General features: G+C 45.5%; 1 protein-coding gene across 1 annotated transcript in view; it reads right to left on the bottom strand.

Annotated features, from left to right (window-relative positions):
- Nucleotides 1–14737, bottom strand: part of GRIN2A (glutamate ionotropic receptor NMDA type subunit 2A) — a 372343-nt gene that overhangs the window by 20499 nt on the left and 337107 nt on the right. The window contains exon 12 of the mRNA XM_086691293.1: nt 13983–14170. Coding sequence (XP_086547419.1) covers nt 13983–14170 — 188 coding nt within the window. The remainder of the gene's footprint in view (nt 1–13982; nt 14171–14737) is intronic.

Here is a 14737-nt window from a genome sequence, read left to right as displayed (position 1 = left end):
ATTGTACCCATATTCCTCATCCTCAAGGACAGGGCAAGGACTTAAAGGGCACTCAAGACTTGGTTGTGGCATGGAGGAGAAAAAGGAGGAGAGGTAGGAAGGAAAGCGGAAGGGAGGGGAAGGAGAGAAGAAGAGAAGGAAGAAGGAGAATGGAGAAGAACAGAAAGGGGTATAGACCTTTCTAGGAAGTCCCCTGTATCTGCTGTCACTGCTGTCCATAACCAGAGTGGAAGGAAGACCAGTCTGTTGATGGACAGGGTGGGCTACAACTTAAGAGAGCTCTGAGAAGGCTTTGACGACAGCTCTCTTCCTCCATTAGGAGCAGCGGTGTTCCTCTGGGCTCCTCTTTCTTCTCCCAAGTCTGAAGTACCAGATAGGGGTGAGACCATTGCCAGAGAAGAGTGGGAGAGTGAACAGAGATGGTTAGATTAGATGTCAACTCAGGAAAGTGTGTGGGGCAGACACCACAGTCCTCTTGCTCCATTCTACACAAGAAGGAAGGAAGATGGAGAAGGAATTGGGGGTCTCTAAACTATGAGCTATGATCGTACAAGAACATCCAACCAGTGCCATAATGCACACACCTAGCAATCAGTTATACAAGCCCACTCTGCCTCTCTCCTAGAAGGGAGAAACAGGGCACTCAGAAGTTTCCAGAACCACACGCTCTGCTGATGGGAACGTAAACGGGTTGTACTTTCCCTGCAAATTGTTTGGAAGTGTCTACTGGAACAGAGTATATGCACACTCTGTGACCCAGCAATTTCATCTGTAGGTATATTCCCAATTAAGTGCCTACCTGCACCAAAAATGTACACGAATGTTCAAAGCAGACGAAATTGCAAAATAACACAAATGCCCATCGACAGCAAATGTATAAATAAATTCCAGTATGTTCATATAACAGAACGCCATGCAGTCCTAAATAAACGATACGCTTTAGTTATATGCATTACTATAGATTAATGTCCTAAAAGAAAGGTCAAAAGGAGGCAAAACCTGTCCGTGTTCATGAGGGGCAGAGTGGTGGTCACTGTGGGGGGAATACTGGCTGCAAGGGATATTCTAGGGTGCTGGTCATGTTCTAGATCCTCATCTGAGTGGCAGTTACACAGCTGTATAAAAATTAATTGGACATGGAGATTTGTGCTATATAATGAACATATGTTCTAATTTACAGAGGGAAAAAATGGGCAGCCGTGGCAAAGTAGAGGTGTAAAGCATTCTTCCATTTTGGGGGTCAAGAGAGAAAATAGTAAGCAGAAGAAAAAAGACTTTCTAAACCAGAAAGAAAAAAACCCTCATTTTTTTTTTTTTTAGAAACATTAAATTTTTTTTTACAAAGAATAAGTTCTCAAAGGATAAAGAGGAATGAGTTAAATTAAATTCTTCCATATTGTTGGAATTATTTTTAAAGAACATTTTGGACTTTAATGATTGGAGCCGGAAGCCACCAATCTTTCTATAAAGGTCTAATTAGTAAATGTTCTCAGCTTTGTGGGCCATCTGGTGTCAGTTGTAACTACTCAGCTCTGCCCCTGCAGGACAAGAACATCCTCAGACACACATGGTGAATCAAAAGGATGTGTCTGTGTTCCAATAAAACTTTATTGACAAAAATAGGCAAAAGGCCAATGTGGGCCATAATTAGCAGAATCCTGATTTAAGCAATTTTAAAAAATGGGAAAAAAAAATTTTTTTAAAGTATATATATGAACAAGAATAAATCCCAATTTAAGGAGACGCTTATCACTGTTATGATCTTTGATAACTTGCTGAGTACTTACCATTTGATGGGTACCATACCTAGAAGTTCTTATACATTATACGATTCAACTTGGTGAGGTCGGTGCCATTATAATCCCTAATATAAAGAGGAAGGTGGCCCTTACAAAGGATAAATAACTCTCCCTAGACCGTGGAGCTAGAAGACATCAGTTGTTATATTTGAACCCAAAGCCTTTGGTCTTCACTAGACCCCGTGTTGCCACATTTATGACTTTTTTTGTGTGTGAAATATTACAACTAGAGTCTTAATAAATTACTTAGATATACAAACTGTCCATAAAAATCTTTATGTAAAAATAGTTAAATGTTCCAAAAAGAGGAAAAGACAACTCACTTTTTTTTTTTTTCCATTTTCACTACTATTCAAAGGAACTCCAATTAAGGCAACTCTAAGATAGCACATGCTCCTTCTAAAACAGCACAAAGAGCCATAATGCTCGAAGCTGCTTGACTGTTTTTTTTTTTTGTTTTTTTATTTTTTTATTTTTATTTTTGCGACAGAGAGAGACAGAGCATGAACGGGGGAGGGGCAGAGAGAGAGGGAGACACAGAATCAGAAACAGGCTCCAGGCTCTGAGCCATCAGCCCAGAGCCTGACGCGGGGCTCGAACTCACGGACCGCGAGATCGTGACCTGGCTGAAGTCGGACGCTTAACTGACTGCGCCACCCAGGCGCCCCTGCTTGACTGTTTTAAAACTGGTACATTGGTGCATTATTAATAGTACTTTTAGATGGAAACAAACTTTTGGGGTATTAATAGGATACTATAGATCAAGACTCCTAGACATGTTTATAGCCATTAACCCTTTGAATTCTACCTCCAAGGGTCTGTTACAAATAGACAATTAAAAAAAAAAAATAGGCATGGGGGCCCCTGGGTGACTCAGTCAATTAAGCATTCAACTTTTGGTTTTGGCTCAGGTACTGATCTCCTGGTTTGTGAGTCTGAGCCCTGTGTTGGGCTCTGTGCTGACAGTGAAAAGCCTGCTTGGGATACTCTCTGCCCTTCCCCTGCTCACACGTGTGCTCTGTCTCTCAAAATAAACATTTTTTAAAAAGGGAAAATAATGTAATAAATTATGGCTTCATAATGTTTATGACATTTTATACACAATTGGAAAGAACCGTGAGGACTAGACGATGTAATGACCTGAAAAAAAAAGTTTAAAATGCAATATAAATGAACACAGTGGAATATAAAAGCGTATATAACTAATGCTTATATATTTACAGCAGTGTTTCTGCATGAAAAAGGACCAGGAGGTATAGCTAAACTGAAAATAATTCTGTTGAGGTAGTAGGCTGGGAAATTTTGTATGGACATTAGATTGCCTTTCCAAATACGGGTTTTACAAAACGTAGACGGAAAGGGATTCGGGGCCACTGTTTATGCATCCTGTAATTCCCACACTGGGTTCTGTGACATCAGGGTTTGACTTACCAGCAAGCTATTCATTATGTCTTATTTCAACTCTGACGGTTCTCTTGACATTTGACTTTCCCTGGTTTGAGCGATTCACTGCTTGTCAGGCACGAATTTGGCACTGCTGACCTTGTTCTAATCCTGGCATCAGATTGATAATAAACACTGCAGCTCTGAATCTCAAGGGACCTATTGGGAAATTCACTGCTAACTTAGGCATATGAAACCCCTCCAGCACAGAGGGAAAGTCAATGGCCCTTCAGGATATTTATGGATTTTATCTGTTTCTTAAGTAAGTGCTGCTCCATTATTATTCCAAATATGTCTCTAGTTAAAATTAGGAGGGAGATAAACAAGTCTAATTTTTATGGTACCATCTGGTCACAGGCCAGTGAAGAAGCACTTAAACCCTTTATGGCTAATGTAGGCTTAGGACTGACACATTTCTTCCTTTCAGAACATTTCATTTCTGAATGCATGGTTTGCCATGCGGTTACGTTTTACATCCTAGGAGGGTCAAAGTGACTTGGTTGCTGGGGCGTCCAAATGGCCATCGATCACCACGCCCTATGGGTGGATGGCATCAAAGCTGCCATTCTGTGTATTAGTGACGTCCGTGTGCCTGTCACAGTCATCCACGCACACGATGTCCCTGTGTTCATACTGCGGTCACTGTGCGGGCTGACGCTTACACGTTCTACAGCACTTACTTCTTGCGTTTTCACCATCTCCAAGGTCTCTGGATATGGAAACCCAGCTAAGAGCCTTGAGAGACGAGGTTGGAGAGAACTCACGGTGAAGACCCAATTTCATGGACCCCACACGAGTGATCTGTTGGCCCCTGGCCTCTGTATCCAGTACTGACCAATCAGAGACGCGTGCTACTAAGGGCTAAATACTGTTATTCTAAGGAGTGGTTCTTACATCTTACTGCGTTTTAGATATCCCAGAGAGGATGTGAAAAAATGCCCCATGGGGTAAGAATCAGGTATCTATATTTTCCACACGTTCTCCAAGAGAGTCTGACGGACACAGTGTGCCACGAAAGCACTTTGTAAGGAAAGTAACTATTAAGAGCAATAGAGCAGGAGCCTCTCATCATTTTTATATTCCACCACCTGGAGTTCAGAAGGTGCTCAGTTATTGTTTGTGAATGAGTGTCTAGAGGCAGACTGAATGAATGAATGAACAACTGGGTTAATAAATCAGGGGGCTTTGTCAATGGCACCCGGTCTCGCTAACTTGATTATAAAGTTCATGATTTATAGAGTAGCCTAGCTCAGCCCAAACTGTGATTTCTGCCTTTGAAGTCTCAATTTGATTAAAACACGTTTAGCAAGGAACAATAACCTTCTGAAATGCTGGGGATTATGCAGCTCCGAGGAGCTCTGTGGGGAACAAGCAATTCCGGCAACCAGGACGGGTCTTTGTGAACCTGGAGAGGCCTCTCTGCAAGCCTGTATCGGGGCCAAACATCTGACTCCTCTTAATTACACTCTGTCCTTGCTCCATTCCTTCTCATCTCTGGCTTCTGGGTCCTAAGTTTTCCCCAAACTGCCAGGGTTGAATGATCTCAAAAATTAGGCTGAGCCTGTCCCCGTGGTGCTGGGGCCTGGGGCATGGACAAGTTTCCTTCTCCGTGGAAAAATGGGAAAAAAGCCTAGGTCGCTTGCTCGCCTACCCTCAACCTCTGTTGCCAAGTTATTCTGCCCAGTGTCATCTGCAGGGAACCGATGCTGTGCCTTCAGTGAAAGAGGAATGAACGCTGAATATGGATTCTGGCCAATCTGCATTTAAATCACAGATGTGACCCTTTCCAGATGGGAAACCTGCTGTAGAGATGTCGACGACAGTTGGGAGTAGACAAAAGGAGAAGCAGTACTGCAACATGGTTAAAGCCAAGGCCCTGTGGCCCGTTTGCCTACATTCCGATCCCAGATCTGCCACTTAGGAGCTTGTACATATTCCTTGACCTGCCTGTGACTCAGTTTCCTCATCTGCAAACAGGCGTTAATGATCATAATTCATGCCATTTAGCCATTGTGAGGACTGGGTAAAATTAATACCTAGACAGAGTGAGATTATTCTGTGACCCATAGGGCTCCCTCCCTAAGTGTCATCTCTTACTATAAACATCTATAACACCAGTGATCATGGTGGCTGTTGACCCAGGGAAGCATTTAGAGAAGTGGAAACTGTCTCTTCCCCTGAAACGGGGCTCTCAGATCCTCGGCACCTCCTCTCCTCCAAATCCTCCCTGCTCACCCACCCCAGCCTTATTCTGGCATTTATCTCTTTAAACCGGTTGAAGCTGCTGGTTGCACTAGGGTGTTGCTGAGTCATCTGAGGACACGGGGACCTATGTCACGAAGAACTGCGGGCAGGGAGGCCAGCGGGAGACAGATTAGAGGGCTCCGAGGCAGGAGTGAGTCAGCCCGTGGTCCGCGCCTCGCTCCTGCGTGGAGCCGGTCGAGATGGGGCGGCCGTGGGCTCTCAGACTTTTCCAGTTTCCACCGCACCGAGGCTAATTGCTCAGCGGAACAAATGCAGCTCGCTCTGGAGATGCCCGGGCTGAGTCCTGCCTCCCTCTGGCCTGCTCTCCGTGGCTCCTCTGTCTCCTCCTCCCTCCCCTTCCTTCCTGTCTCCTTCCTGTTTGACTCTTTTCTTTGTAATTCCTCCCTGCTCTGATTTCTGGCTTCCCTTCCTCCCTCTTTTCCCACCCTCACCTCCCCCTTCCCTTAGGAGAACTGGAAAACCTCCAGTCTTAAGTCTTCTCTGCCCTCTCGTCTTGCTCCAGACAGCCTAAGACCAGGAGCCATCACACTTTTTCTATGAAGGGCCAGACAGTAAATATTTGGAGCTTGGCAGTCTGTGCGGTTGCTCTTGTGGCATCTCGACTCTGCTGCGGGAGGGTGAAAGCAGCCACGGGCAGTATCTGAGTGAGTGGAGATGGCTGTGTTCCAATAAAACTTTATTTTTAAAAACAGGCAGCAGCTGGATTACACGCCACGGCCATAGTTGGCCAAACCCGGGGGAAGATACTATTTCTCCTGTTTACTTCCTTGATGCAGAGACCACAAACTCGTTAACAATCGATGATCCATTTAGGTGCTAAAAGCTAGGAAATATTTAATTTTGCCAGTTATGTCCATCCCAGAAATTCGAGTTAAAAAGACAAGTGCACGACAGATATCTGACTACAAGAGCACACAGATTCAGCAAGGCAAGAACCTGCCTCCATCTTATAGTGAATGAGGGGGTCAGAGGCTTGGGGAGATTTTCAGACTGGACAGTGATTGAGTGATTACTTTTTGCGACTCCCTCCCTAGAGAGGCACCTAATGTCCTTCCTAAAGAAAATGGCATCCCCTTCATCAGAAGAGATATTTGATGAAGTCAGCCCTGTAAAAGTGTGCCTGTAGTGTTTTCTTTAAAACAATGTTTATTTTGAGAGAGTGTCAGTGGGGGAGGGACAGAGAGAGAGAGGGAGAGACAATCCTAAGCAGGCTCTGCATTGTCAGCGCAGAGCCCAACACGGGGCTTGATCTCACAAACTGTGAGATCATGACCTGAGCCGAAACCAAGGCTCGGACAGTCAACAGACTGAACCACCCAGGTGCCCCCGCCTGTAGCGCCGGCAAATCTATGCGTTCGTTTGTCCATGCACCAGTGAGTTCTGTGTCAGCACCAAGCTCAGTCGTGGGTCCTAAGGGAGACAAAGGGGCAGCAAGAATGGACACGATAGCGTCTGCCCTCCAGGGACTGAGAACGCAGTGCCCCTTAGTGGCACAAGGAAGTGGGAGGTCCGCAGTGAGCAGGCATGTAATACGTGCCAAGCACTAGATTAGTTTGTGTTTGCTTTCACATAAGCCCCGAACAGCTCCAATAGGTAAGGAAACTGGAACGCCGAGAAATTAATTTGCCCAAGATCACACAGCGAGGGAGTTGGGGAACCTTCCACCTTTCCCCTTCACGCGTGATGCTCTGCCAAAGGCCACAAGAACGCCGTGAGCGCGGCGCTAAAGGGGGTCACGGTTTATGAACGCTATCTAGTGGAGAGCTGTGGTCTCTAAGGAGACCTTAAAGGAGGACACATGGGCTGAAGGGTCAGACACCCAATCAGCAAACGGGTTCAGGAGCAGATTGGAAGAAGGAACTCCATTTTTAAAGGGGGTTTCATGCAAGAGTCCGTGCTTATCTGAAAAAACTTCTGTAGAATTTGAGACACTGCAGAAAGTTGAATGAGGAAAATGTTTACGGGTCCCTCAGTGATCTCCTCAACCAGCGCTGCCCACACATTCCTAAGTCAGCCTAAGAAGACAGGCCAGGCCACCCAAGCTGTGGGGGTGTCCAGCTCTCCCCAAGACTCGGACGTGAGCGCAAAGATATTAAGCTGGGAAGTTGGACTAGGGCGGGGAGGAGGATATTAACGACCCATCCAGTGGCTCAGAGCAATTTATGAGAATCCTAATTAGATACACAAAGAGCTTCTGCAATCACAAAACCACTCTCTACTCTGGCTGGCAGCATGGGGGCCCTTCCCACCCAAACCCACCCTGCCTGCTTCACTGAAAGAGAGGCCAACAGATAAAAGAATTGGGAGCACTGATGGACCCACTCAGAAGTAGGGAGTGGGCTTCCCCACCAACTCCCTCCAGCACTCCCCAGTCCAAGGTCTGTGAGCACTGTTCTCCTGGAGTGGTGCTTTCCAAAGCTTTAGAGAGTCTATTGTAGCAAGATGTCTTACTGACACAAGAGCAGAGTGTGCGGACCCTTCAAATCTCACATCAATCTGGATGAGTCTTTAAAACGATTGCTGGTGGGGGCACCTGAGTGGCTCAGTCAGTGAAGCGTCCGACTTCAGCTCAGGTCATGATCTCACGGTTCGTGAGTTAGAGCCCTGCATTGGGCTCTGTGCTGAGAGCCTGGAGCCTCCTTCAGATTCTGTCTCCCTCTCTCTCTGCCCCTCCTCACTCATGCTTGGCCTCCCTCTCTCTCTCTCAAAGATAAATGAACATTAAAAAACAATTTAAAACGACTGCTTGCAAAGTTGCAGTTACAAAGGGGCAAAGGGCCCCCAACGTACCTGTCCAAGTGAAACGATATATATGGTATCTTTCAAATATGTCACATATGATATCTGTCATATGTGCTCAGATAGGATATAACTGGGGTCACTAGTTTTAAACTGGGAGAGTCCCAACAAAATGGGTTGAGTTAATCACCCTATTAATGCAATATTAACACAGGGGCTGTATGTGTCATACCGCTCAAATATTTGATATGATATCCATCATATAGATGTAGATATGATATAAGTGCAGTGGAATATAGCATATAGCTTATAAAGATGTACGATATACATACATATATTTGGTTTTATTTGTTCGGTGAACTCGGACGAGATACCAGGGACAAGTAATGTACTTCTGGGTTTAAAAATAAACCAACAACCATGAAAACTGAGCAAAGTACAAAGAGGAAGATTAAATGTGTCTCTGTGCTAGAGCATATTATTTATAGCTAAGGTGATCTGGCCACTAGCAACTGAGGATTTGCCCCTGGAGCATGGCCCCTGAGCAAGACGATCAGAACCGGAGTTACACGAACCATAAAAAAATCCATACAGGGTGTTGTCCATAGACCAGCAGCAGCTTGTTAGAAATGCAGAATCTGACCGGTGCGCTTGCTCCCCCCATCCCCCGACTGACCCACCGAACCAGAATCTGCACTTTAACAAGATCCCCAGGTGATTCCTGTTTACGTCAAAGTCTGAAAGCTCTGCCTTGGCTCTCTGAACCCAACAGAGCCTCATTTTCCTGCTCTGCAAAATGGGGATAAGATCTGCCCCAGAGTAATGTGGGAAGGGCTGCTAAGAATATTTGTGAGGTACCTGGCCCTGTGCTGGGCCACTGACAACAGGCTCCAACAACAACTGTTTTCCTTCCTCTTCCCAACATCACTGGCTGCTGAACAGTATTATCATACAGTCTTGTTCTCCTCAATATCTACTTGCTGGCCTCTATACGCCCACAGGGCTTTAACCTCTATGATCTTCCATCCATCTCTTCAAATCCCAGGATCACATTTTTAAAAAGTACAAAATCCGGAAGATTGATGGGACCTAACATCTCTCATTCAACCTCTCCTGTGAAGCCAGAAATGCCGTTTTTTAGGTCCCAGACTTACTCTTTATTTCTCACTCAAGTGTCACCTTTTAGGTGCCAGGGAGATACCAGATACTCAACAGATATTTGCCACTTGCTGGATGAATTAATGAACGAGGCTCTATGAACTCAGGCCGTTCTATTTTTTGTCTAAATCTTACTATACCTATTCTTTATGACTTACTCTGCCTTTTCATTCTTCCATTAAAAAACTCAAGTGTATCCCATATTTCCCCTGGACTCCCCTCTCACCTATCCAAGATACCTAAGAATATATAGCCACATATATGTATATGTTACTTCATATTTATGAATTATTATAATAAGCTTGCATCTTGAGATTAGATATTTTAAGTTTGTACATTGCCAACCAACTGGACTGTAAGTTCCCTGAAGGAGAGAAGAAAAAGACCATGACATTCCCCTCTAGGAAAGTGTGTTTCCCAGTAAATGTTGGATACTGATGATCAATGCTGAAAAGTACTCATGAGTGTTGTTACTAAAGTACTGAGAAGCAAAGATCCCCATGGGGCACTCCACTATTTCAGAAAGGATACAGCAATTAGACAGGAAAAGGAAGGTGAGCTCTTATTGGGATTCTGTGTACCTCTTTTTTTTTTTTAATTTTTTTTTTCAACGTTTATTTATTTTTGGGACAGAGAGAGACAGAGCATGAACAGGGGAGGGGCAGAGAGAGAGGGAGACACAGAATCGGAAACAGGCTCCAGGCTCTGAGCCATCAGCCCAGAGCCCGACGCGGGGCTCGAACTCACGGACCGTGAGATCTTGACCTGGCTGAAGTCGGACGCTTAACCGACTGCGCCACCCAGGCGCCCCGGGATTCTGTGTACCTCTTAAGGGAAATCAGCAGTCCATCTCCTAGGGAAATGCCTGGCAGGCTTCACGTAAGAGGCTCCCCCAATAACTAAATGCTCCACTCAAAGGTTGCATTTACACAGCTCATTAGGAGAATTTTTTATACTTTTGACACACATTAGACTCGTAATCGTCCACCAAAGCTACTCTATAACAAGAGATAAACACTCCATTCTAGAGGATGAATAATAATTAGGTACTGCTTAGCACTGTGCTCTTTACAGGTCTAATTTTAGAGCATAATTAATCCTGCTGAAGCTGCATAAGATAAGTGAAATATTTATGCAGTTGTGTTAATTCATGTATTTACTCCTAGAGAGACATTCAGAATTGGACGTGCCTTTGCGAGAAGATTATCTTAAGACACCCCCTGGAGCAACGTCATTTTCTCTCTAATGTCTTTGCTTCCAGATGGCCGCTAGAGATGAAGCCGAGAAGACACGTGTCCCAATCCTGACAGTCTGACCAGGAAAGCAATGATTGAGGACAGAAAATATGTGTAAGAATCTAGATGCTCTGCTACTACCAGAAACACACTTTTGACCTATCTGGATGCCTGTATTTTGTATTTTTTATTTGCCACAAAGAGCGCATTTTATGTTCAGCACCATATAAGTTGTTTCCATGATACTATTAACCACCAATACAATACTAAATAGGCTACACTGAATATTGGAGTTGTGGATGGACAACAATGAGGAGGAGGTGGAAACTGGTAATGATGAGGATGGTGGTGACGATGATCATGCTGGTGATAAAATGGTGATGATGATGATGATGATGATGGTGGTGATGGTGATAAGGACAGTGATGATGGTGATGGGGATGGTCGTGATGGGGATGGTGGTGATGATGGTGATGGGGATGGTCGTGATGGTGATGGTGGTGATGATGGTGATGGGGATGGTCGTGATGGGGATGGTGGTGATGATGGTGATGGGGATGGTCATGATAAGGACAGTGATGATGGTGATGGGGATGGTGGTGATGATGGTGATGGGAATGGTGGTGATAAGTACAGTGATGATGGTGATGGGGATGGTGGTGATGATGGTGATGGGGATGGTGGTGATGATGGTGATGGGGATGGTCGTGATAAGGACAGTGATGATGGTGATGGGGATGGCGGAGATGGTGGTGATGATGATGTGGTGATGATGGTGGTGATAAGGACAGTGATGATGGTGATGGGAATGGTGGTGATAAGTACAGTGATGATGGTGATGGGGATGGTGGTGATGATGATGGTGGTGGTGATAAGGACAGTGATGATGGTGTTGGTGATGATGATATAATGATAATGATGGTGATGACAATAATGGCGATGGTCCTGATAATGATGATGGAGATGATGATGGTAATAGCTAGCATTTATTGAACCACTTCTATTTCCAGGTGCTGGGCCTAGCTAAGCTCTTTACAGGTCTCCTTTCATTTCATCCACATGCCAGCCTTATCAAGGAAATATTTCTGCAAGCATTCATTCACAGATGAGTAAACTGAGGCTAAGGAAGATCACCCCCTTCATAGAAGTATTTGTCAGTGGGGCAAAAGATATCAGTTCAGAGGTATACTAGATTACTTCTTCATGAAGGGTCTATAAATCTCACGGATACAATTATCCAACTTTGATAGACATCGTTGGGAATTAAATGAAACAGGAGTGTGACATCATCGATCCCCTTCCAGATTAAGGCCCCTGACATAGAAGCTCTACCACTTTCCATTTCCCCCTCTGTGAAATGGGCATAAGCAACACTGAACGTCATAAAGTTATCATGAATATTAAAGAACACAGGTAATGTATGCAGTCTGGCAGCTGGCTCCCAACTCTCCACCCCTCTCTGTGTCCACACCCCTGGTCATATAACTCCAAACTCCTCCCATAAAAGGCAGAGTGTACCTCTGATCCCTTTACTTTGGGCTTGGCAATCTGACTTGCTTTAGACAGAAGGGTGTTAGCAGATGTGAACACGGCCAACCAGAGACGTGAACAGCACGTGTCCAGTTAGATGTCCTTCTCTGTGCCTGTGACATAGAGAAAAGAGCTTCTGCCAGGCAGCCTGCTGCCCTTTTAGCCTGAGACCCAGAATAAACACACGCAGAGCAGAGACCACACATTTGGTCCACGGATGCACAGCAGGGGCCAGAGCCACCAAGGCCACCACAGCCTGACACAGAGCCCCTCCACTGAACCTGTACTCCCACAGGCAAAACAAATGCTTACCGGAATATGCCTCTAAGATTTCACAGCCAGAGCTGACCGACACAGCCACAAATCACGATTACACAACAGAGAACACAGATCGTGATCAGAAGAAGGTGCAAATGCCCCACAGGGAATTCACAGGATCAGACGTTCTTATTTGGGAGTTAAATATAAACACATTTAGATGTTTGATGGTACTTTGAGAGTCAAGGGCTTAATTCCGGGAGCAGAGAAGAGGGTGCATTGAATGATGCACCTTGTTCAGATCCACACCATGCTGTGTACTAACCTCTGCCCATTTCAATATTCTGTCTGACTGCAGTGTTGACAGATCTGCCTCTCCCAGCTGCAGAGGCACAGCATCCTGTGTAACCATCTCTGAATAGGGCCTCCAGCCGTCCTTGAGTACAGCTTCTGCCCGGGGCCCGAACTTCTGTACCCCGCTCACACCCACTCAAGTCTTCAGGCGTCACTGGCCATGAGGCTCACTTTGCTTTTCCCTTCTCAGTGTTGGCAATTCAAAGGGACACCCACATGCCATTGGAGCCAGGACGGGATCCTAAAACCCATGGCGTGGAACTCTCGTGTGCTGAGGTCACCGACCAGGGAGTACAGAAGGCCAGACTGAAGGAAATGTTGGCTGGAGACACAGTCGGCCCAATTACCTACACCGATCCGTACATGCCAAAGTCCCATTAGACTCTAAGACCCACGGGGGTGGGATCTATCTTTTGGTCTGTTGAGCAAGAGGCAGACTTTATTCCTTTCTACAGACTGCTTCTCCTTCACCCCTCCACAGGATAATAACAGGAGCTGTTTGTGTTAGAACAACATAACCCCACCCCTCAGGCACTCCTGATGGGCCCAGGAAAAAGAGGTTGATTCAAAATGCATCAGGAATCCTTCCTCTGCAATGTGAAATTTAGAATTTAGAGAACAGAGCTTAGGACTGGAGCCGAGTTCATGCAGAGTCATGGTTTCTCTGGCCCAGCACTACTAACATTTGGGGTCAGGTGATTCTGTGTTTTGAGATGTGGAGGGCTGTCCTGGATGCCGTAAGATGTATGCCAGTACCCTGGCCTCTACCCACTAGAATCCAGGAGCAAACAGCCTCCCAATCATGACAAAGATGTCTCCAGACATAGCCCAATACCCACTGGGGGCCCAAACTGTCCCCAGTGAGACCTGGTGCTCTAGGACAGATCTACGAATTCCTGCTATTAAGACTCCAGGATCGCTCTGGTTCCTGTTTTCTTTTCTCTAAACCTATTTGCTCAACCCTTCCCTCAATTCACTGAGATAGACACTTCTGCATCCTTAAAATAAATCCCCTTTGACAATTTCATTGTTTAAAACTGGTTTCTGTTACAAGCAACCTAAAAAATGTGGTGTCGTGTGAGAGGCCCCTGACCAAGAGTGGGCGAGCTCACCCTACCAAGGTCTACTGGAAAGCCAATCAGAAAACAGAGCGCAAGGGTGTCACGTCCCCCGAAAGTTAGGGGGTCACCCAAGGTCTTACCATCACCCACAAACTGGAGCAGGGCCAGGTCAATCTGCCTCTTCCAAGGGGAGCCCTTCTGGAGAGCAATTCCGTAGCCAGTGGTGGCGAAGATGTACCCGCTCCCGATGGTCACCAGCTTGCAGCCTTCATCCCTCCCGGCCTTGTAATTCAAGACCGCAGCATCGTAGATGAAAGCGTCCAGTTTCCTGCAATGATAAAAAACCAGGGGGTCATGGGGATGGCGGGGTACCATTTCGGGGCCCAGCTCCTGGGGCCCGAGGCAGCACCTCACACTGTCTTTCACACCACACGGGGTGACTCATGGCCACTTCGTCCCCTCGTCATAAAAGGATCTATTTTTAATGAGGAGATAAAAGCCAGAAGCTTTTCTCTCCAAGTTACAAGAGGCAGCTAAATAAAGACATAAAGAATCCTTATGCCTAAGTGAGTAAACAGTTGAGTTTGCTGGTTTGTTAAGCACTTAGCACTCCCAACAGTGGAGAACAGCGGCCTATTTAGAAAGGTTTGCATCAGACCAAAATAAACCATTAAGGTACAGGAGAATTTGGTGGAGGGTGCAGGAAGGGAGAGCGAGTACATAGGAATGATGTCTTTTCCTCCCAGAGGAAACATGTTTACTGTCTATGTATATTACAGAAATTATTACATGATAATTTTTAGAAACCTCAATAATATAGAAAGTATCAAAAATACAATTAAAATTTAAATTGCCCATAATTCCATAATTCAGAAGAAGACGTTAACACATTGGT

The sequence above is a fragment of the Puma concolor genome, chromosome E3 (assembly GCF_028749965.1).
Source record: "Puma concolor isolate L17-30 chromosome E3, mPumCon1.1.hap2, whole genome shotgun sequence".
In the NCBI taxonomy this organism is placed as follows: domain Eukaryota; kingdom Metazoa; phylum Chordata; class Mammalia; order Carnivora; family Felidae; genus Puma; species Puma concolor.
This window is presented reverse-complemented; position numbering and strand designations above follow the sequence as displayed.